We start from the raw sequence: 23,632 nt of genomic DNA on the forward strand, positions 1-23,632 counted from the left end.
CACTTTTTAACTGGGAGGGGGTGTGTGTGAAAGAGAACAGTCTGCCAGGGGTTTATGGGCATCTGAAATTTGGATAACTCTAAAGGTCCACCACGGTAGGTCCAGTGTTTGCATCAGTGGCATTTACCTGTGAGTGCTGCAAGAAACATGCAAGAAAATCTTGGTGTCCGGTTGTGGTAAAACACTGCTCTCAGGAGAGGTTTCTTTTCAAACCTAATTGTGAACTTGTGTGCGGAATTGTATTCCTGCTTTTAAGAATAGTTTGTCAATATAAACACAAAAGTTACTACTTATAAATGAAATAAAACTTGTTAGGCCCTTTTTTTTGGTTGAGCCGTACTTCAGTAGGTTATAGTGATGAAATATATATGTCTTCATCTGTGTTAACCGTCAAAAGTTATATTGTAAAATTTTAAGAGATTTTGCATTTCAGATTCACTGAATGACGTACCGATGGAAACAAACCGTAATGTTTGAATTACCTGTTTTCAGTTCCACTGTCTGCATTTTTACTGTAAAATCACTTTTTTCTCTTCTATCCATTACCAGCCTTGTGGCATATTTCGGCATGTGGAAGTTGTTCGGTTTTTTTCCAGTTTCTACTTTTGTTTCCCTTCTCTCCACATGCCTGAAAGTATGTACTGGGAGAAGGAATTCACTTCCAAGATGAGCAGAGCTCAACGCAGTAAATAAAGTTAAGCTTGTGCTATTAAATAATGGCAGTGGTTTGCGTTCCTTTTTAAGAATTTGTTATACATTTACTTTTAATATTTAAAGTAATTCTAAATTATTTCTAACAATTTTTATGTTTCAGTGCCTTAAAGAGGGTCTCTAATGTTCCTCAGCCTTTAGGAATATTCCTGAAGCAATAATTAGTCTTAACTTTCATTTTGCAGCTCTGAGAGTACATTGTCTTAAGGTGGTCCTCGGTGGTGGTGGGTTACCAATGGGTACATTCGGTGACACGGCCAAATCCTTACTGTATGAAAAAGGAAGACGAGGAACAAGTATCTTACTGGCATTTCTGCTTGGTTTTAGATTTGAATCGGTACAGCAGGAACTAAGCAACACCACAGCACAAAACAAAGAGTTGCAGAGAGAGATGGAGCGATTACAGTCGGAGGTGACAAGGTTCAAAACAATGCAGCTGAAAGCAGCAAAGGATGCAGAAAAATACAAGGAAGAAAGGGATTCAGTTTTCAATGAATACCGCCTCATAATGAGTGAGAGAGATCAAGTAATCAAAGAGGTAGATAAGCTTCAAACAGAGCTGGAGCTTGCAGAGTCCAAACTGAAGAACACTTCTTCTGAGAAGCGAGTGGCTAGTGAAGAGATGGAAGCTTTAAGACAGGTACTAACCTCTTGTTTCCATGGGGAAGGGAAATGAGTATACGTCGTTGATGCTAGGGTTAGAAATGTCTGACTGATTAATGGAAAATCAGAGTGCACTGCAAAGAGGAAATTCTGTGCTGATGTTTTCCAGTAGCAGTCCTTTTTACGATCGATTTATTAAGCTTCCATATTTGACTAGAGTACCCATCAGTTGAAATCTGCTATTCACTTGACTTAATCCTCTTCTGCTGATCATAAATCCTTCCTTTACTGCATTAGTCTTCTATGCCTTCTCAAGTAATGCTCTCTTTAACGATATAGCTCTAAATATTCATTATTTTTAACTTCTAACCTCTACAGGACCCACTGGATACTATCTCCTATGACTTAAGACGGTACATGATAAAGTGGTCTCAAATATTTATGCAGAGCCTGTGCTGACATGCATGTACTTACTCATTTGCCCTCCTTCTGCCTTTAAGTTAAAGAGGATGTTTTGAAGATTTTTGGCTAGAACTCAGGCATGCCTTGAAGTGTGTGGAACCAGAACTCTGTATTTTTCAGCCGTATGTTCTCAAAATGCTTATATCACAATCATGTTATAATGATGCTGTTAAAATTTCCAAAAAACAATTTGCTGCTCAGTTTCATTTCAGCTGACATGCATTCACTTGACCTTTTGGTTTACAAATCCTTAATTTAGCATGAAATAGATACAAGCAAATGTATTCCATTGCCTATGAATTTCATTTTACTTTTTTTCACAGCATTGCATCTGAAAAAAATGCCCTTTATGAAAAAAATTGAGGTGTGGAGCTTTTTTAGAATGAAACTGTTGTTGAGGGGCATAGTGTGGATTGTGACATATGGCATCAGACGTTCTAAAAATAACTTCTGGTTTTAAGAATTCATAGGTTTCAACTCTGTATATTTGTCAGTTAAGGAATTGAGCTTCTGCAGTGAGTGAAGTTTTAATACGTGTTTCGTACCTGTTGTACCTTCACCGAAGCCATTAAGCCAATAGAAATGCCTGCCCCGGTTTCAGTGGAACCAGGGTAGCTGGTAAGGAATACTGATGGAAATGGCCACAATTAGCTCTTCTGCTCCACTTTGGTATATTGGTAATTCTGGGACGGTTAGTCATTTGCCAAAGTGCTTTAAGGGGCAGGAAATCTAAACGTTAAATACATGGGTATTCCCTCCCACCGAGATGATTTGAAGGGGTGTTCAAGAGCCAGAAAGAGCCTGGGACTGGTGAGCGAGCTGGTGGCAGGGCACAGATGTGCATTTTTCTTCACCCCCCTAAACTGGCCCACCAGAAAGCAGAAGTCACTGCTCCTATAACGTACTAAAAGGTGTAAACCAGCAGTCCTGGGAGCTTGCTTTCTGTTCCTGTAGCTATAACCCTTCTGCTTGTAAGCCAGTACGTTCCTGTGTCACGCAGTTCTGGCTCGCTGCAGCTGCATTCGATGTGTAAGGAATTTTTGAGTTCTGGCAAGGCAGATGTTTGAAAGGTTGAAAAAAATTATTGATCAAGTGATAGATTCACTTGAAACAGTCTCCTGAAAGATGTCCCCATATGGGCATTAGTCCTGTCAGTGAGTAGTTGGTCTGGTGCTTGCCTTCGGCCTTAGTGGTCTTTGCTTTCCCTTGTGATGTATAGCAGCCTGAAGTGCCCCATCACGCAGCACCCACTGACTGATTGAAACAGCACTGAATCCATTTCGGCAATTTTAAATGTAGGTTTTTTTCTCTAAAGCTTGTGTCTGCTAGTCTACCTTTTGTGTCCCAAAGAAGTGCAAAAGCAACTGAAATGGAGAAGAGATTGATTTTTAAGCATTATGTGGTGAGCAGTTACCAATGAGGTCAGTCAGCCGATGTCCTAGTTAGATATTTAAGCTTTATTGGTCACGCATGCCCAAACATAATGGGTTAATTTACATCCAAAATGTACTAACAGTCTGGCATTTATCGATGGTAGAAGAAATCTCAGGATTTTGCACTATGGACAGTTTTGGATTAAGGTCTCATGAGTTCAGCCACTCAAAGCTAGGGATTAGATATTCTGGATTTCCCCCTCTACTTTCCCCAGTGGTGTTTTTGTTTGGCATAATCTTTTGCTCCAGCAAATACTTAGAATGTCGTGTTTCATCTCAGTGGTAGTCAGCTTTCCCCTCTGTTTAATAGACCTGTTGTATTTTATCCCGCATTTTATCCTTATTGCACTGGTTTCATATGCGAGAACTTCCTTCAAACGTAAGAATTGCTCACAAATTCAGAATCACTCTTCAAACCAAACCACTCTGCTGGTTCCAAACAGAAGCTGCCCTAGGCAATGCCAAATGGCACCTTGCCCTGTGCTGTCACGTTGGGATTTTGTGCAAATGTCACAGGAAAAAGACAGAGGTGAAATTTTACTACTGACCACTGGAGGCAATGGCTGCTCTTTTTCGGGTAGTTTTTATTGAGCATGCTGGAATAAACTGTGGCAATATGTGTTTTTTCCAATCGCCTTAAAGTACTGTAAATTCTTGTTTAATGAAGGGCTTGCGGAGAACTTTCCCTCTGCCTTGATACTTGATGACTTTCATCTCAGCTGTGTGCGGGAAAAGACTTAATATTTTTGTGTAAGTTTTATACACATACTTGAATGCACATTTTATATAGACTATAGTTAAGCTGTGCAAAACGTTGCTTCCAGTACTAAAACTTGTCTGCACCACCAGATGGGTCAGAGATTTCTCTCTTCGGCGGTACTGAGCAACGGAGGCTCTTATTGCTGTTGAAAAAACTTGAGTGCTCTGGTAATTGACATTCACTGGTCTGTTTAAAGTTCACAGAGTGAGTCGTTAATTCTAGTGCTTGTCTGTTAACTCTACAGCAAAAATAACTCTTAATATCATCGCAGAACTGTTTTAACAGCCTGACTAGCCTTAATTAGATGCCGTATCTCAAAAACAATTATGGTAGAACAGCAAAATGCAATTGTCATCTGTGCTGTAAATACTGAATCTTATTTCTTGCAAACTGTAGAGGAAAATAGAATGAAAGTCGGTTTATGACACGCTCTCTTTTTATCCTTCAGTATTTGGAGCCTTTCCTTGTTTTGCTTTTGAGGTGTCAGCTGTCTCTGATAATCTTTCTGAGGTCAAAACATCAGTAGTTTCCAGCTAGGAGTGCCAATATGCAGAAAGACTTCTTTGTAGCCCTTGGCCGAATGCTTCTAGAGAGCTGGACCCTCTAAAAATTTAGTGGCATGAGATTCGACTGTTTCAATGCCTCATTCTTGCAATGGGAAGTCTAATTTAAACTATTTTAAATGGGCAGATTGTACATTAGAGCTACCTTTGCTTCATCTGTTGTATTACAGTGCAGTTGAATTCCACATTTAATAAGATGTACTGTCATTCTGCTTTATGGCATACTGTAGTTTTATTTTTGAACATTCTGTAGTTGGCACACTGGAATCTTACCAGCATATGACTTTAATGTCCCTTTAAAACTTATGAGAAAGATACTTATATAGCTGGGTTGTCTAAATAATTTCAGTTTTATAAAATCGAGACAGTTGCTTAAAAACATTTGCAATATATTCTTTCCCTTTGCCATATTTAAAGCCTTTTTCTAAAAAACCCGAGTCTGACTGGTTAATAACCTTCCCTCATTTAGGTTCCTCAAAACTGTGAGTGCTCCCAGATTCTTGCTTACTTTTGACATAGCACTGTGCTAATGTGATGGTGTGATATCTTTAATACCACATTTAATATTCTTTGCTAGTACTTGTATGTAACGTGAGCACAGCCCTGTTCTGCTCCCGTCTTTCAGAACATTAGTGGTAAACTCTCTAGGCTTTTAAGATGTCAGTGTGTATCCAGTTGGAAAGATGAACTTATCTCCTGCTGTACTTAACCTACTGCAAATAATGGATCTTGTTTTAGGAGCTAAACTCGGCTCTAGTGGAAAGAGATCGAGCAATTTGTGAGAGGAACGAGTTGCTGGAAAAATACTGTCATGAAGTGAAGGACAAAGCTGAGGCCCAGAAGGAGCTTGACCAAGCTTGCAAGGATATAGAGACAGTGAAGGAAGAAAGAGATGTTGCCAGGAAAGAGAGAACAGAAGCTATCATCCAGAGAGACCATCTACTAAGGGAATATTATCAAGCCCGTCAGGTATTGCAAGTGTTCACAGATGCCTTTTTTGGTTTTGTTTTTTTTTTTCCCTTAGCTTCAACGGGTCAGTAATTTTCAAGAAATTTAGTGAAAGGTCTGGGCACATGGGGTGTCTTCCCCCTTGTCCTGGGTCACTGTAAAATACCTACTGTAAGTGCACATACGCTCTTCTCAAGACACAGTGACAAAACTTCATGTTTGAATGAAATACCATCATGCTTCATATTAAGTTTCTTTTTTTTTAACGTATTAAGTTAAATTTGTAAATTTTTTAACATATTTAAATTTGTAAATTTTTTAACGTATTAAGTTAAATTTGTAAAATTGAATGGCAAATGAAATACTATGATCTAGCAGGCGGCAAGGCAGCTCACTGCCTACTGGTAGGTAGGCTGCTTGTCATCTGTAACGTGCTCTTCATGCCTCTGACCTGCTCAGGGTGTTAGCTGTTGCTGATATTTCATAAAGGAAGTTAATTGAAGAGTGATTGTAAATTTTCTAATCAGAGGACTTTCTTAGTATAAACGTGCTATTCTGACAGTTTCTGTCCGGGTGGGTAGTAACGTTCTTATAATTCTGCACAATTACCGGCGCTCTTGTGTGCGACACTAAACATCAACCCACATGCAACTGTAAACGCTTACATATAACATAGTATGAAAATGCATAGTACCACGGCTTTTATGCTCATGGAATAACTAAGGGATATGAAATTATTTAGTATTAAACTAGGTATTTTGGGTTGTTTTCATTAAACTTGTGTTCTCTTTTCATTCAATACCGACCTTCTACCAGTAAAAAAAAATTTTTAGTTCTGCCTGCCATACTGATTTGCCAATCCCGAAAGAGTGTGTGGGGAAGCAATTAAACTGTTTTCAGTTGTACTGGGAATAAATCTTTCATTATGTTTGGTTCTTTATGGCCAAACCAGTGGGATTCTGGAACCTTGCGCTTTTTTCGAGGAAGCTCAGTCAGTTTGGGTGAACTTTGCTGTGACTGAGCCATGGACCTGATCAGGTGCTCACCTTTGGTGGATTCCACATCAGAATTGACATTTCAAATATAAATGTCTGTTTGTTGGACTGAGTGCGTTTTCTGATTGTCTCTTTCCTGCCAGTGGGCTGGAAGACAAACAAAGGGTTCCTTGGAAATGTAAGAGACAATCAAAAGGCCAGACATGACTCTCCATAGCCTTTGGTCTTATTTATTGCAATCCTTCCTTTTTAATGTTGAAGTGAGAAGGTAAACCTGGGGTTTAGGGTTCAGTGCTGTCTTCATTTTTGAATATAATTATAACTCATTTAGAGGGAAAAAAAGAGCCTTTGAAGAGTATTAATCATAATGATATGATTAATTGTGCCTGAAATACTTACCTCTCTGTTCTTTATGCCTAGATACAAGATTCTGCTACACTAGACATAGAAAGAGCAAACAAAGAAATTGAAATGCTTCGGAAACAATATGAGGCAATGTCACAAGAACTCAAGGAAGCTGTCCAGGAAGCAGAAGTAGCCAAGTGTAGGAGAGATTGGGCCTTTCAAGAGCGGGATAAAATTGTTGCGGAAAGGGAAAGTATACGGTAAACGAATGCTGGATGGTACATGAGTGCTTTTTGTAATGCCTTGCGTGCAGTTGATGCAATTCTAGGACTTGCTGGATTTTGCTAGCGCTTTCTTCAGCTTCTGTATTAGCTGTCACACGGCGATTTTTGTAAACGTTGAGGGTACCTTACAAATTTTTTTGCTTTGTCTGTGCTTTCGTACCCATAACATATCTCTAATAAATACCGTAGAGCCTAACAGTGCTGCTATGTAGGAACAACATATTATGCATTCTTTTAGGCACAGTATACCTAATCCTGCTAGAGCTGTAGTCCTGCGAATAATTCTTTACCTGCAGGGACATTTCGCAAAAAGTAGCCAATGTATTTGCTATTAAACATAAGTAAGGAACTAAGGGAAGATACTTTACTAATTTTTTTTTTTCTGCTAGTTTAAAGTAGGAATAGATTTTTCAAAGGGATGAAGAAACTTTCTGCTATCTTGACAAGCTTTCCCTTAAGAGCATATGTAATTTTTTTCTTCCTTTATAGATACATTTTTTTAGAGAGATCTTTTGAAACCGCTTTTTTAAATTTTTCATGAACTGTACAATGTGGTAAAACTAGTCTGTTACTTTGATAAGATTTGAAGTAACTACATTGAAACTTGCTTGCTTTTGAAGGACTTTGTGTGACAACTTACGGAGAGAGAGAGACCGGGCTGTGAGCGACTTAGCTGAAGCTCTTCGCAATCTGGATGACATGAGAAAGCAGAAAAACGACGCGGTTCGTGAACTGAAGGAACTGAAGTATGTTAGAGAAATGATCAAACTGCATGGAAGTTTGTGATAAAAACGTTGATTTGTTAGCTGTGTTTGCAGGTGAAAAATACACTGTTATAGCTGGTGACAGGAGGTATTCATGATACTGTGTGGGACCACTGCCTGTGTTTTCAGTTCTGGTGGGAATTATTGTGATGGGCAGGATTCTAAGCCTTACTGTCTTAACCTTTTTATCTTATTGATGAGATGAGTCGTAAAAATACTGCAAAAAGTGTAAGACTCTGTTAGAACAACACGTAGAAAATGAAAGTCAGTTTGATAGCAGCCCAAGAATACTGGAAAGTTGGAAGCATGTGGCAAATTTTTGGCACAGCTTGGGTTTTTGATTTAGCAAACAAAATACAAGCTGTCTCAGGATGATGACATTATGTATTAGTTTATTTAGAAGGGTTGTCTGTGTTCATAAGTAATTATTTTCTTTGCCTAGGGAGAAGATGGAGAATCAGTTGGAGAAAGAGGCCAGATTCCGTCAGCTGATGGCCCATAGTTCCCATGACTCAGCCATAGACACAGATTCTCTGGAATGGGAAACAGAAGTGGTGGAATTTGAAAAAGACAGAGTAAGTCAAAAACACAAACTGCATTGTCTTGCATATTGGACAGCTTTGAAGTCAATTACATCATCTTGATCTTGATAGGTACGATTAAAAATAAGTCTTTTTTATTTTTTCTTTTTGTTGTGTGAGGAGCCACACACACACACACAGAGCAAATGCGGTGACGTCTAGAAGAAAGTAGTTGGCAAAACCAAGCTGTTACACACAAGCTTTGCATTTTTCTTCGTATGAATTAGAAATAAAAATAATTCCTCCATCTGATCTTGCAGGATAGCCAGGTCCATGTACTATAAATAATGTTTAAAGTGAAACATTTAGTGTTCCTAAAGTTAGTGATTCATTGCAGAAATGGCAGTTTAAGGCAGCCGAAATGTAAGGTGTGATGGGAACACTGACATCAGAGAGCCCAGGCCTCTACTCTTACAGACAACATCACATATAATCTATGCATAAAATAGTTCAGCTTTTACATGAAGTTATTTCTTCTATTTTGCTCAGATGTGATAGTTAGACATTTTGAAGCATTAAAAGTATTTATTCATGATGAGCATATATTTTAGGGCAGCATTACCCTTCACCTTAAAAATCTGGGATCAAAAGAGATGCTAATCTCTCTTGCTTGTCTGCAGAGGAAGTTAAATCCTTTTTCCGTTTTGGCATATTAAATGAAGTTCTTATGTTTAGCTTTCCAGATAACCTTTACATCCTTTCATTATCCTAGTAGTATTTTTCTCCATTTCATTTAATTTTTCTTCGTCGTAGCCTAGAATTTTTATTTCACTGCTTTGTATGCAAGTTTTGTATGCTGTTCTATTTGAAATTTTTTGTTGGCATGTCACGTTGTTTGCCAATAGTAATTTCTTTCACCACATATAGAACGCACATGTAGTCTTCCAGATTGTGCTTCGCTTATAACAGCTTCTGCATATACCAGAATTTAGTTTTCATTCCTGAATGACAAAGTTTGTGATTTAAAGCTGTCAAATTAAATCCCTTTTATTTTACTACAATATTTGGGGTCATCTTTTTTTTTTTTTTTTATGTTTTTCCAATCTGTCTGTGATCTGATACTACATCCCAACAGAGTTACTAATATGTTCCTTTTTTGACACTAAAAAATATTATTTAGTATTACTATATGTTGAAATCTACAGATTGAAAAGGCTATATAGACTGAGTACTAATGCTGATCCATCAGGACCACCATCTGTAAATCTTTTCTGGGATGACAATTTACCGTCCTCTTTCATCTCTTCTGACCATGCTCGTTCATCTTTGGATTTTGTGCACTGCCATTTTCTCCATTTTAACTGAGAGCTAATAATTTCACTTTTCCATTGTCTGTAGAAATAGCAAGTCTAGCATATGCTGTACCTGTGGTAAACAGCACTTCAGCCCAATGAATTTGTGTGCAGCTTTTTAGCTCTTTACTACGGAGACCGTTCTAGAAGTTTGCATTACTGAGATTAGATTTTGTCATTTGAATATACATCTCCCTTTTCTAAATGCAAGGATTACACTTGCTGCTATCAAATAGTAGTACTAATATTGTGCTAACCTTGAAAATATATATAATTTATAGGAAAATCCCTGCTGACCTACCAGCATTTGAATTCCAGGATGGAGATTATAGAGTTGAATACATTTAAATCCTTTTATTTTTGCTTCAGCTTCACCTGTCTGCTTAAACTAATGTCCTACATAATCACTCAGCTCAAAACTGAGAGGAGTAATATTTGCTTTTCAGCTCTGAGGCTGTGCAATGTTGCTGTGATCTCTACTTGATCCTTATATTATGGCAGCCCTGTGATTTCCCTATGAACTTCTTTTCTTATGTAGAACATTTGGAAGATTCATAAGGATTTCAGTATATTTTTGGCAGGTTTAGCTCAATTTAATTTCTGGTAAATATTCGTATTTTTGTGTGTCTTTTCTTTGGCTTTTATCAGATGTCTTTTGCACTCCCTGAAGACATTATGCTCTTCTGATTTTAAGGGGATTAGCCATCAAACCATGTCTGGAACCATGCCTTACACATCTGATTTAAGAAGCTCAGTTTAATTTTTTGCATGTTAGATTTTAAATTTCAAATATCATCTCCCTTCAGTATGCTGAGGTGGTTGGCCCAGTTGATTCCAAGTAGAGTTCTCTAATTTATATAAGTGTACTATTTAACACTGAAAATAGCAACAATAATAAATCAGTTTGTGATCGAGTGGTCCTAGTTTGTTTTCTTTAACCATTTTTTTTCTAAATTAAAATTTCCTTTTTTGGTTCAATGCCCGATTTCTAAAATGTTTATCACTTTTTCACATGGAGCGTGATCTATTTTGGGGCAGGGTTGGTAGAACATCGCCTCTAATCTGTATTTAAGCAATAATCCCGTGTAATGTTAGAGCTTTCTCTCCTGTGTACTTCTGGTCTGTAGCCATATCAAAGCGCATGTCTTTCTGCTCTCATCACTGAGGCACAATACTGTTGCTTTACCTTATTTTTTCCCCCAAGTAACACCCATTCTTGGGAAAGATGTCCTTGTTCTATCATTACACATGCAGCATCATACCTTAAAAAAGGTTATATGTGTGTGAATGTGCTTTCTCGCATGCTTTCTTCTGCTTTCCTCTTCCTCTTTGGTGAAGTTCCCCTTCTGCATTATTTCAGCCTTAGTCTGAAGAGAGAAGGATTGTTCTAGGGGCCAAGGTTGCCTAATAACTAGCTGAGTTGGGAGCTTATTTATTGAAGTACAAAATACGAAACTTGCCTAGAACAAGTACCCTGTAAATGCAAGCGCATAGTTCAAACATGCAGTAATGCCTCTTGCTAACAGACAGCAGCACAATGGTTGCCAGTGCAATTGAGTCACTTGTTAATAATATTTATTAGGAGGATATGGACTTGAAAGCACTTGGGTTTGATGTGGCAGAAGGCGTGAATGAACCATACCTCCCTGGAGACTGCGGAATCTTTGTTACCAAAGTGGACAAAGGAAGTATTGCTGACGGTCGGTTAAGGTAGGGTTTGGCGCTTGGAGATAAGTGTGTTTTGATGATCAGAATAAACTAAATATAAGCATATTGTAAATTGTCTTCAGTTTTTCCCATTTTTCAAAGTTCTTTTTTATCGTTGGTGATGTGTATATTACTAATGTTGGTTTGGAAATCTCACTGAGAAGACTGATGTATAAAAGTGTTACGGAAATCAAACACTGTTTGACTCGTCCCTTAAAACTCACCAGGATTTGAAATGTTCTTTTGTTTCTGTGTCTTACGTACTCCATTTATTATCTCCTCAAACTTTGATCTGTTTATTTAAATGTTGGGAAAGACGTGAAGATGAGCTATTGAGAGAGGGCAAGGGGAGAGCGGAGCAAGGAATAATGTGAAATCTGCTCCTGTTCTTAGTGTCAGTAGAAGGTTTTTAGTAACTCTCCTCTCTCCTAAGAATTGCTTTTAAATAAAGAGCAGCCATTAGTGATTTGAGGATATACTTTTGCTAGTGAAGTGCAGACTGGAAGTTCTGCTTTTCATGTAGCTGCTATTTAATTCTTCTTCGGGAACAGAGAACTCCAGATAATTAAGGATTAGCGTATTGAGATCAGCTCTGTTGCATCCCTTTGCATTAATGTTATTCATGTGCTGCATCCAGCAAAGTATGCTTATAACACTGACCTGCTTGCTTCTGTTCATCTACCAGAGTGAATGATTGGTTGCTGAAGATAAATGATGTGGATCTTACTAATAAGGATAAAAAGCAAGTTATAAAAGCTGTTCTAAATGGAGGTGGTGTTATTAACATGGTGGTTCGAAGAAGGAAATCCTTAGGTGGGCGAGTGATAACACCTCTTCACATCAATGTTTCTGGACATAAAGGTAATGGCTATAAAGGGCATAGGTAAATGGTACAAGTTTGTTCAGCCAAAACTGGCTTGACATAAAGGTACACATTCTGAGCCTCTGCTTAAATCCCACTGAAACTGTTACTTCCTCCTAGATGGGGATTTTCTTTAATTGTTTTTAGCAAACAAAGACTGCGAATGTTGATGATAGCTTTATTCTTTAAGTACAGGTTTTCTTTTTAGTTCTTGGGTGGGGTTGGTTGGTTTGTTAGCTGCCTGTCTGTAGTGTTACTGGGAGTGAAAGCAAGACTATTAAACCCATCAGTCACCCCAGCTTTGTATGATGTTATTAAATTTTGGGATAGCCCAATCCTTGTTTTCCCCTCACTGTGTTCTTACTTCTCTAATAGGATTTTCAAAAACTGAAACTCATTTGGTTTGGTAGTAATATCTATTTTACATGCAGGCAGGTCAGACATGCTGTTTGAGCAAGGTATTTGAGTTGCAGGAATGTTTTTTTTTTAATTTGGTTTTTTTTTTTGCACTTTAGATAGTGGGGTCAGTCTAGAAAATGGAGTATTTGTTGCTGCTGTTGTGCCCGGAAGCCCAGCTGCCAAAGAGGGTTCCCTTACTGTGGGAGATAGAATAATTGCTGTAAGTTTTAAAAATACATTCTCCTTTCTTATTTTTTTTATTTATTTTGAAGTGTTATCACTGATGCTACTCTTTAAAGTGCCAAACTTTCCAAATGAACTTTTGCTTTCACTGTGTTATTCCCTTTTTGTGTAGGCACTGAATATTTATTATGAATTAATGTGTTTGTAGGCTGAGTGATTAATATAATTTGCAGGTTATTTGCTACACCTAGTTCATATGAGATTTTTTGACAGAGACAATGACTTACATACATTTAGCTTATATATAATGATACTTGTGATTTTTTTATACTGACTAGGAAAGATCAGCTCCAAAAAGACATCCCTTGGTCAGATGAAAGGTTTCTCATCTTTTAAATTACAGTATCACAGATACCATCCTTTTCCAGGGGGAAGATTTTCCCCATGTGCATTTGCAGCCTTAAATTACTTGTCTGATGGATGAACTCTGCTGAAATGAAATGGAAGGTGGTGACTGTGGATGTACAAATGCATAGAGGCTAATGTAGTGAAACAAGTGGTGTTACGCTGTATCTCTAGGAGGAATAGCAAAATTGTAGTTATGAGGCTTGTTTCTTTTAGTGGAGAATGGAAAAAGACAGGACAAGGTCAACCAGTCTTCAGTCATGTATACATATAAAACTAGTGTTTTCCCTGTCGCAGAGATGCTACCCTACCTGCGACCTTTGATTTACGGATGTCTGTTGTGTTTTTTTTGTTTGTAGATCAATGGCATTACACTAGATAATAAGTCACTTACTGAATGTGAAGCTTTGCTACGAAACTGTAGGGATTCCCTTACCCTGTCACTGATGAAGGTGAGTAGGAGAAGCTACATTTGCAGGATTTTGTTGAACTTACACAGGATTATTTTAGTTATTCAGGGAAAAGTATATGAAAAAATTAATATATCATGTGGGAAAGTCTGCTAAAAGTAAGACCATCTGGATGCATTTCATGGTGCACTCGCTCAACAGTTATTTCCAAAGTAAGGCTATTGTGCCATATGGTAGGAAATGAAACTTATTTATTGCTCCTACTTCTTGCCTATTTGTTTGCTGGTCACATGAAATGACTCGTAGCACAATTGCTTCTTTCTTCTTGGTTTCTGCTTCAGAGCTGCAGCAGTTTTGTACATGAAAGAGACACTGCCTCCTGACCACAGAAAGGTTTGCTTTTAGTCAGGAGGGAGCTGTGCAGAAAACTGAACTCTGGCTGTCATGAGGATTAAGTACAAGGCTTTCTTTTTCAGGCTTATCGCTATAAAAATATTACTAAGTTTTGCTTATTGAGTTGAGAATCCCATTATGCTGGGCCTGTTACCTGGGCTTTGTGAGTGATAATTCCACCTCCAGAGAGCTTGGGGTTTTAAGAAAGTAAAAAGATGAAATGTTTGAGGGGAAGTAGGCAATGTAAGATGACTTATTAGCGTCACTTCACAGAGTTATAAGTAGAATGCAGCTCCCTTCCCTGTCAGTTCAGTGCTTTTGCCACCATGCGGAGTTGCCCTTGTGGAATTGTTCTGAAAATATTTAAAAAAATTTGTAGCTTCATTTTATCTGATGTTTTGTGCTTTGAATCTATAAAATTTGATTAAAACTTTTGCGGCTGTAACTATACGTGTCTTAGTATATATTCAGGTATAGGTAGGTGAAGGACGCTGGAATAGGCCTGATACTAAACAGAAATCAGCCATAATAATAAGGTGATCACATGTCGTTTTTGTTTTAGGTTTTTCCTCAGAGTTCATCTTGGAGTGGCCAAAATATATTTGAAAATCTGAAGGATTCAGAAAAAATATCAAACTGTAGGGTTCACGCATCAGAGCTACAAGCCCAAAATAAAAGAAATCTGAAACTCAACAGCTCAACCCAGACTGACATTTTCAATCCAGACATCCTGGATGGCAAGAAGGACCAGAGTGATCAGGGCAGCGGTGCGTTTTGCGATCACAAACCTTTCCCTAATAACACATTGCGAGTAGACTCTCGTAGGAACACAGTGCACAGTTGCCACAGTAATTCAGAACACAGTCTCAGCTCCTTCAGCCCAGAGACGTACGGGGACCAAGGCTATGGGGCTGTTGACTTGGACAACAGGAGGCTGCCTTTCGAACCTGCGGGAGCTGACTGTATGGTGGTTGAGACCGCGTTTGACAAAGGACATGGAACTAAGCATAGTGGTGGTACCTGGCCAAAAGTCATGGTTAACATCTCGGCGACGGAAACAGAAAAGTTCTCTGTGTACAAAAAGCCAAAACAAAGGAAATCTATCTTTGACCCTGATACTTTCAAAAGACCACCAACTCCTCCCAAACTGGAGTATCTTTCCCCCAATCAGGTGACAGGCCATTCACCTCAGCCGTCAAAAGCTGAAGTGGCTTCAACTCCTCCAACTCCTCCTAAGAGAAGTGACTCGATCAAATTTAAGCATAAACAGCAGGCAAGCTCTGCATCAGAGTCTACAGTAACAACTGGATCACCGCCCACCAGCCCAGCCACTGCCCAGGCTCCGGCGTCCTTGGCACTTAAACAGGACTCTGCTACTCTCAAGGGGCGCAGCAGGAATGCCGGGCATTATTATCGGGAGGAGGGAATTGACTGCACTCATCTCTCTTCAAGGAAATCCTGTGAAGACGACATTGGTTTTCAAAGAGTTGAAGAGCCAGAGATTAAAAGACCAAGGCCAAAATCAGCTCCTGCCCTGAGGCATAAAATGACCCCTATGCCCATTCCTAATCCCACGCTTCAGGTAGAAGCTTGGTATATTGAAGCACAAAACTAGAAACCTTAATGTGCATTTTCAGTGTGGTTTTGGGTGGTCAGTTCCTGTAACAGGAGAACCATAGCCCATTCAAAAAATCCAGGTCCCCCGAGAAGCTGCCCTGGATGCAGCTGGCACTTTGCAGTGTCGCAAAATCCAAAACCAGTTGATGGAGCTGTGGTGCTTAACAGGCAGCAGTGGCTGCCGGACAGAACAGTGGGGTTCTGCTTAGCAGCTGCATCTTGGTTTAATGCTGCTTGTTGGAAGATCTGGGCTCTTTCTTGTATGTTTTTGACAACTGAAAAAAAAATTCAATAAAAATGCGGAGGCAGTTTTAGAGAAGCTGAGAATAGGGCCTCTTAACTTTTACAGAAGTTAGGATGGTTGCCCAGCTCACCGTATGGATTAACGGAAGAAGGCATGCCATTCCCAGTGTTGGGGTTTGTGAGCCTTTCTGTGTTTCCAAATCATGTTGTAAATCTAATCTAGAAATCATAGAGCGTGAGGCACCTTACACTGTCAAGACGGATTGTTTATGAGAATATGGTTTAATAATACCGTTCAAAATGAGAGTGTAATTTGTTAGAATAAACCCTGCTGTGGAGGTTGTGGGTCATGTTTTACCAGGGTACACAGAAAAAAACCCATTATGCGATCTAGGAAAAACCTGTTTAGATGACCACATTATATAAGGTGGCATAACGAATAATACAGTTTCATATTCACTGCCTCAGCTTTGCTCAGGTGGTAGGTACAGATATTTTATTCTGCCCAATTACAATCAGAATTTTCAAAAAGCATTATTTTTGCTTGTATATAATCACAGCATAGTGACTTAAAATGTCATATTCTTTGCCTGTACTTGTTTGTACCTGGATAATCCCATCCTCTTCACTTCAAGGTTAAGCTACTGAACACCTTTGAAGGCGAGATGGTTGCGTATGTAGAATATCAAGTTGATCTCTCAGCACCGATAGTCCCCGTGCTTTGTTGTAGTGTGCTGTGGTGAGCGTATACTCTGTCCTTGTTATAACTGTAGTAATATTCTTGTAGGGAGTGAGGAGTTTCCAGCCGTAACAAGGACACATGTAGGTGGGGGCTTATACATAAGGAATTTATTATCTGGAATAGACAGGTATTTTTGTCACTCACTGTCTAGGAGACCAGAAAGGATAGACAAGGACAGCTTAAAATTGTTTTACATGCGGCCCAAGTGATACTGCTGATATCATGGGTTGGTTTGAGACGAAGAAGAACATTGTATAATACAATTATGAAGTCTTGGGTTTTAAGGTTACTTGATGTATTAGTTTATTTACATTCCTAGGGTTCAATTAGGACTAGGTTCTGTGATTCGCTTCTAGATTCTGTGATTCTCTTTTCGGTTTTTTCCCCTCTTTAATTTCTCCCCCATCCTTCCAGAAAATAGGCAGAGCTTTGTAACTCTGAAGTTGTTGACTGGAGAGCAGATATGGTATCGTGCCTCAAAATGTGGACACCATTCACTCTAGAAATTTCTTTCTGATGGAATTGTCTGTGTGCATTACGACTACGTCAGGTTGTGTGACAGTAGTGTCCAGTCTGCATGTTTTCATGACTGAAGCAGCATTTATAATAATAAAAATGCATATATAGAACATGCAGTGTAGTTTAATTTGTAGCCATATTGGGCGTTATCCATTTCCTTAGTTGTGTATACACACAGTTGAGTTTGTGTACTTTGATAAGTTGATAAATTTAACAGAACTTTAATTCCTGAGTGGCAGGTGGTACAATTACTGATACACCCGTGTTAGCAATCAAGTATTGGTCCTAAGAACCTCTACGTTTTAGTCTTTGTGCTCTCAGGAGCTCTTCCTTTAATTAAAATGCTGCTATCATAAAAACTGTAAGTACCTTTTCGGTAATTATTTATCACTTACGACATTCTTCAATCTCATTTTTTTTGTGTTGTATGTCTCACACGCGTACACTCTGCATACTGCGCCCTGAACTGGCAGCTCTCTGACATCGCTGGGCGTCTGAGCTGTTCTCATGTTTCTTAACTCACCAGCATCTGCTTGTTATGCACAAAACAGAAGTTGTGGTGGTTCCAAAACCTGAATTTTTCTGTTGAAGAGAGGTTGCTCCACACATATCTGAAAATACAGGCTCAGAGGAAAACATTTTCTGGCTTTTTAGCCTGGTCTTCTTCAGGAAACATGGAAACACTTGCAATAGTGACTGAAATAACAGTTGAAATGTCCTGTGAAAGCAGTATTTTAGAGGAGAAACGTAACTAAATGCTGGGTGTTTTATTGTGTAGGAAAGTGTATCAGTTAAGTTGCAAACATTGGCCGAAAAAGATAAAGGACTAACAGAGCAGGATGGAGGAAGAAGGAGTAGAAGTGAATAGTATCACTGAAAGACAAAGGTGTAACAAGCACGTTCTGCAACAGATGCTAGGAAGTCCAAAGTTGCTTACTGCCTACAAAGTCTAGCTATTTTACTTTTTGTCTGCTGAATCCCCAACTTTCTGTAATCAAGTTTCTATGTTTTTATAGGTGCAGAAGTATGCTCCAGCGAGTGAGGAGCATCTGTCCCCAGAGCTGCAGGAATGGGCACCCTATTCCCCGAAACGGTCTGCTAGGCACAGCGATGGCTTTGTGCCTGCCGCCTTGTACGCTGGCGGCATGTCAGCAGGTGAGTGACAGTACCCCTAGTTACTTTCGAGGAATTCCCCAAGGAATTTGTCCGTATTGGACAATATTGGGGGTTAGTCATGAGAAAGCGCAGAACAAACATGACTCACACAACATATTTCTGTGGTCTGTTGTAATCTGACCATGGTCTGCCTAGCTTTTGGACTGTAAAGAATTGAAACCTGTTTAAGAACCATTCAGGGAACTGAGCAGCTCCTGGCTGAAAGATTTGTTTCATCAGTTTCTATGCGGCAGAGTATTGAAGACTTTAGTGGTAGACAAGGTGTAGGCTGCCCGTTAGGGAGACAAGTAAGATTTCCAATATTTTTGAAAGTGGACAGTAAATGGAGGTGTCCCAAGCTTTAGCCTCTCCGTTTCTAAAATACCTCCAAGGAAAATGATCTGGTGTTCAGAAAGTGCAACACATTAAGTTCTGCCTATTGGAATCAAATACCTGGAGTATCTCCAGTTGAGTGCCCAAACTGGTTGTGATCTTCGTCTAAGTTAAAGGTTAAATGCTAGTGTGTTTGAGACACCGCACTGCTGAAGCTAGCACTTGCTAGCAGCTCACACAATCAATATAATCAGGTAGAACAGGAGCGAATTAGCGTGTTGTCTCAGTTGATCAAACACTAGTTGGTATTGAAGTTCACGTTAGCAAGAATTTAAATTGGCACTGAGTAAATGGAGTGCTTCAGGAGCTAATTAGGGTGTTGTATGCTAGTTGCTTTGAACTAGTCAAGAAGCATTTGGTCAACTTGTTGCCAGATGGATTGTTCAGTCCCTAGCTACCTTCAGCAGCTGCATAGGAAACTTGATTTTCAAATCAAGACAGTATTGATTTTTATGAGTTACCCGCAAATCTTTGGAAAGCCCCAAACTCCTGCACATTCTAGAAATCATGGAAGACTCTCTCCTTACTGGAGACCAGGGAGGAGGTAATGATTTGTCTGTCTGGAACAAGAGACAGCTTCAAACCCTGTTGTCCTAATCAGTTTTCAGAATGTAAAGATGTGCTCAAGAGTAGCTCAGATCAAAGAAGCTTTGGCTTGTCTTTGATTTCTTTTACTCTTTTCTCTCTCTTTCTCTCTCTTTTATTGATAGCATTAAAAGTTTTAAAAGGTATCATTTCTGACTAAAAGCTTTATCTTATCTTGATACCTTTGCATAATAAACCCAGTCAAGTCAAACCTGCATTAGACAATATGGTTCTTTGTCTGGAACTGTGAACAAGTTTTTGCTGTTGTATTCTGACAACTCATTTAAGAGGAAATTGGCAAGACAGAATTTGATTGAGTACTTAAGGATGAGTGTACTTAAAAGAACAGATTGAGTAACAAGTTTCATAAATAAATATCAAAATACTATAATTTGAAGTCATAGGACACACTAGAAGTGGGAGTCTTTGAGGCAACAGAAGAGGAAGAAGAGTCATTTTAGCTGCAGTCAGTTCAAATACCAGATAAAAACTTGCATTCCTGTCAGATGACTGTTCAGGGAGAATTGCAGAATTTTTGTTGCTGGATGAAAAGGTTTGATACTTGAAACCAGAGAAGATCTTTTAGTTACTAGTGCATATTAAAATGATATATTGTGTAGAGGAATGAAGCTGGGTTAATTAGCATTGATAATATACAACTGGGGGGTGGGTTGGCTGATGTAGATAAAGTGCAGCTGTGGCTGCTTCTGTTAAGTGGTTGGGCAGCCGAGGAAGAGAGGGGAGGAAGAAGCAGAGAAGAGAGAACGCATGCCCTGGGTGAGGAGAGACTAGGAGAAGGCAGCAGAGGGACTGGCGTGAAGAGTATGTTGGTATGTGGTGGTAAAAGACCTTGTTGCAGCTGGCTAGTTTGGAGAGTGCTGAGACAATACTGTGAATGATTTCATTTCTGGTAATATAATCTGCTTTATTACTGACTCATTACAAAATTATGAACCAGTTTTTAAAAATGCATGTACTACTTAAAAGGTGTCACAGTGCTTAATAATGTATTTGTCTGTATGCTAATAATTCTTATTTATCATACATGCAAAGGTTATAATAAATTATTATATAAATGTTTAAATATATTTGAAATCTGTAGCTTATATGCTAATGATAAAATGTGGTTTTGTCATCTTAAGCAGGTACGGTACCGAGAAGCTTAGCACCATGCCCTGCAGTAACTGCTGTCATGAGAAACCCAATTTATACCGCCTGGAGCCACAGAGTTCACACCAGCAATTGCCCATCAGTTGCTAGCCAAATATGCCATCAGCATCTGCATCCCAGGTGTTTTGAGATTTAGATCTCCTTAAATTTCTGTTTTCATTAGGGTGAAATTGCTTCTAGTAGATGCTTTATACCGTGCAGAGTGAAACATGCTGCTGTTGTGTGTTATTTTGACTCAGGGTTGTCAAAACCATTATTGCACATAAATGATGTGCCAGTTGCTTTCATGTCTTTCAGCACGTGACGGATTAGGTTTCCCTCTGCTCCACAGGCTGATATTGTAAAAGAATATTTTTTTTTATGAACTTGTGTAGTGTTTTTTCTTGTCCTTGCCAAAACAGATAAAGCCTTCCCCTTTTTCTGTAGTGCCTTAGGCTGTTTTTCTTCTGACTTCTCTTAATTCATAAATGATGGGACAGTAGGGAAGCGGGAGGGAGAGGAGCGTTCATTTTATTCAGAGATAACCAAAATTTTTTGTTGACCAGTTTGCTGAGGTGCTATGCCCAGTTCTAACTGTTGCCCTACTCTCCTTTTCTTTGGATGTAGTTCCCAGCATCAAGGTCGCCTGAGTTTGGACCTAAGTCATAAACACTCCAATGACTACTCTGAAAATGCACGTACAAGAGCATCCCATGGCTCAAATTCATTACCATCCAGTGCTAGACTTGGTAACTAGCTTTTCTGATTTATTTCCTGTGTGGCTCCTATCTATTGGAGACAAAGAATAAATGGAAAATTCCTTAAGTACATGCATTATGGGATTATCATAGCTAGCACAGCCTAACTGCTTCCTGTGTTCCTTTGCTTCATTTTTTATTTTTGGGTTTAGGACTAAAGGTATTCCCTGAATGTAGCTGTGTTTAATTCATTCTTCACAGTCTGTCTTTAAATGCTCTGTGTGCATGAGTGATTCTCCTTTCTGTCCCTGTTACTGTTTGGAAGTACCTTTATAAAGGTGGGAGGCCCAGCCAAAGTATTTTTGAGGTTCAGTGAGGTAGAGAAAAGAAGAGAGCGCCCAGAACAAAAAATCAAGTGTGACTAATGGCCTAATGTAAATCGTAGTATCGGAAGATAAGTTACACTTATGTTTGCTTGAGTGAGATGTAAGACTTTTTTATGCCTATCTTAAGAATACCAAAGCGAATGCATGCTTTGGAGCAATGACATTTTAACATTTTAGAAGTTTAAAAACTTCTAATTATGTAGTAACTTCTTCGTGCATGTTTGTGTTCCTGTGTTCCATCAATGGTTGGCAGTTGCATCTGAATAGAACATGGCAGCTTTGTAACCACAGCAGTCTGCAACCAGTGTTAAAAAGTTAAGTATTCATCCAAGCAGAATGTGATCAGAATATTTTAATTGCCTTTTGGAAAGCCCCATGGATTCTTAGTAAACAACAGAGATGTTAGATTCTTGCTTGAACTTCAACTTAAATTTCATTTGGTTGAAAAATATCCAAAATGTTTTTTATCCAAAAATGACCAGTGCATATAGACTGTATGGCTGTATTGTGCTCTGTTCATACGAATCAAGAAATATGATTCACACAATATATATAAAGGTAATCACCAAGGCTTGTGCACAAATTCAGAGGCCATTTTAATGCTCGTTGAAGAAGTAGAGTCTAAAGGTACTACTTTTCTTCAATGTAGTTGCTTTTTATTTTTTCATTGTTATGTTTTCTTCTTTTAAAAATAGGTTCTTCAAGTAACTTGCAATACAGAACAGAACGAATTAAGATCCCTTTAACACCAAGATATCCAAGGTCCATGATGGGCTCTGACAGAGGTGAATTATTTCATAAGTAATTTTGGTTGTACTGTTTTCAGTATTGGCAATCCAAAGCCTTTGCAGTTGTTCAATCAGGTTGCTCCAAAATTCTCAAAGTGACAGTTTTATTAAGGTTGCAAAATTTGCAGTTTGCCACAGAAAGGTAAAAAAGAAAGAAACTTTCTAATGGAGGTCGATTTTGCTGTTAATTGACTCTAGGAAGTGGCAAACTAAGTAAAACTGCACCAAAAGAGTAAGAATAAACATTGTACGTGTTTTACAGTTGTAGTTTTCTTCTAGAGCGATGTCTTCAAAGTTTCAACAGTGAAGTGACCAGCATTATTTTTTTTTCATTCTTTGAGTACATTATTTTGCATATTGTTACTTGATTGTAAATTATGTTTTGAAATGCAGTGTAAAATTTTAGTACTTCATTCAAAATTGCTTGGTGGAGGATATTTAAAGACATGATACGAATGTCAGCTGCAGCGCTGGAGAGCTGTGAGATTCAGAGTTTGATGACAATAAACGGCAACAGTTCACTGCCATTATTGCTCAAGTGTTCTATAGCCTTAATGGGTTGTATGCAGTGGTTTTCCTAATGGGGCAAATGCAGTTCTTACAAAGGGCTTTCATCTGTTGTTAGTTATTTGAGATTTCTTTTCTAGAATTTTTTCAAAGGAAGCATACGGAATGTTTCTGTTAGGGCACTTGTTCAGTAAATTACTCGGGGAGGGTACAACTAGGGAAGAGATGTGAAAGAAGTCATGTCAAGCATGTTTTGAATTGCAGAGCTTTCCTGTCTCTGGGTATGATTCGTGCTGGGGTTTTGCTGGGGTTTTACGGTGTTTCATAATGTGTCTCCAACCCAAAGGAAAGGGCTATACATAAATATTTTATTTGAAAGTAAACCTACATATTGTTTTTTATTTTACTTCTCCTTTCCCGTTTTTTATTATTTTTCATTAACTTTGCATTGCTAAGTGTTTTCAGACATGCATATGGTGTAGCTTGTCTGTAGCATCCTCTCCTTGTTGAGAATGGCAGTAGTTGTATGCACCCTTACAGAAGACAGATTTGACATAGAGTCATTAAGGGCGGTAAGTTTGCACTGTCTGAAATGAGTTACCTGGTCTCCCTACACCCTGTACGTGGTTAATAGAGTGCTAGTGAACAGTCGGTCCTCTTCCTTGTCTCAGATGGGTTTGGTGTCTTTCACTATGTCTGTGTAGCTCTCCAGACTATGACAGGTGCAGGACACTGAAACTCAGCTGTTGA

General features: G+C 38.8%; 1 protein-coding gene across 3 annotated transcripts in view; it reads left to right on the forward strand.

Moving 5' to 3' along the window:
- Positions 1-23,632, forward strand: part of DLG5 (discs large MAGUK scaffold protein 5) — a 108,709-nt gene that overhangs the window by 67,266 nt on the left and 17,811 nt on the right. For 2 of the 3 annotated variants that reach the window (XM_040606257.1, XM_040606259.1), the window contains exons 7-20: positions 1,039-1,351; positions 5,271-5,501; positions 6,896-7,080; positions 7,725-7,850; positions 8,311-8,443; positions 11,324-11,451; positions 12,134-12,309; positions 12,826-12,929; positions 13,657-13,749; positions 14,663-15,682; positions 18,238-18,376; positions 20,497-20,644; positions 21,131-21,252; positions 22,283-22,372. In XM_040606257.1, coding sequence (XP_040462191.1) covers positions 1,039-1,351; positions 5,271-5,501; positions 6,896-7,080; positions 7,725-7,850; positions 8,311-8,443; positions 11,324-11,451; positions 12,134-12,309; positions 12,826-12,929; positions 13,657-13,749; positions 14,663-15,682; positions 18,238-18,376; positions 20,497-20,644; positions 21,131-21,252; positions 22,283-22,372 — 3,008 coding nt within the window. The remainder of the gene's footprint in view (positions 1-1,038; positions 1,352-5,270; positions 5,502-6,895; positions 7,081-7,724; positions 7,851-8,310; positions 8,444-11,323; positions 11,452-12,133; positions 12,310-12,825; positions 12,930-13,656; positions 13,750-14,662; positions 15,683-18,237; positions 18,377-20,496; positions 20,645-21,130; positions 21,253-22,282; positions 22,373-23,632) is intronic. The other variant, XM_040606258.1, reaches the window with a different exon arrangement.

Source organism: Falco naumanni, chromosome 9, assembly GCF_017639655.2.
Source record: "Falco naumanni isolate bFalNau1 chromosome 9, bFalNau1.pat, whole genome shotgun sequence".
Classification (NCBI taxonomy): domain Eukaryota; kingdom Metazoa; phylum Chordata; class Aves; order Falconiformes; family Falconidae; genus Falco; species Falco naumanni.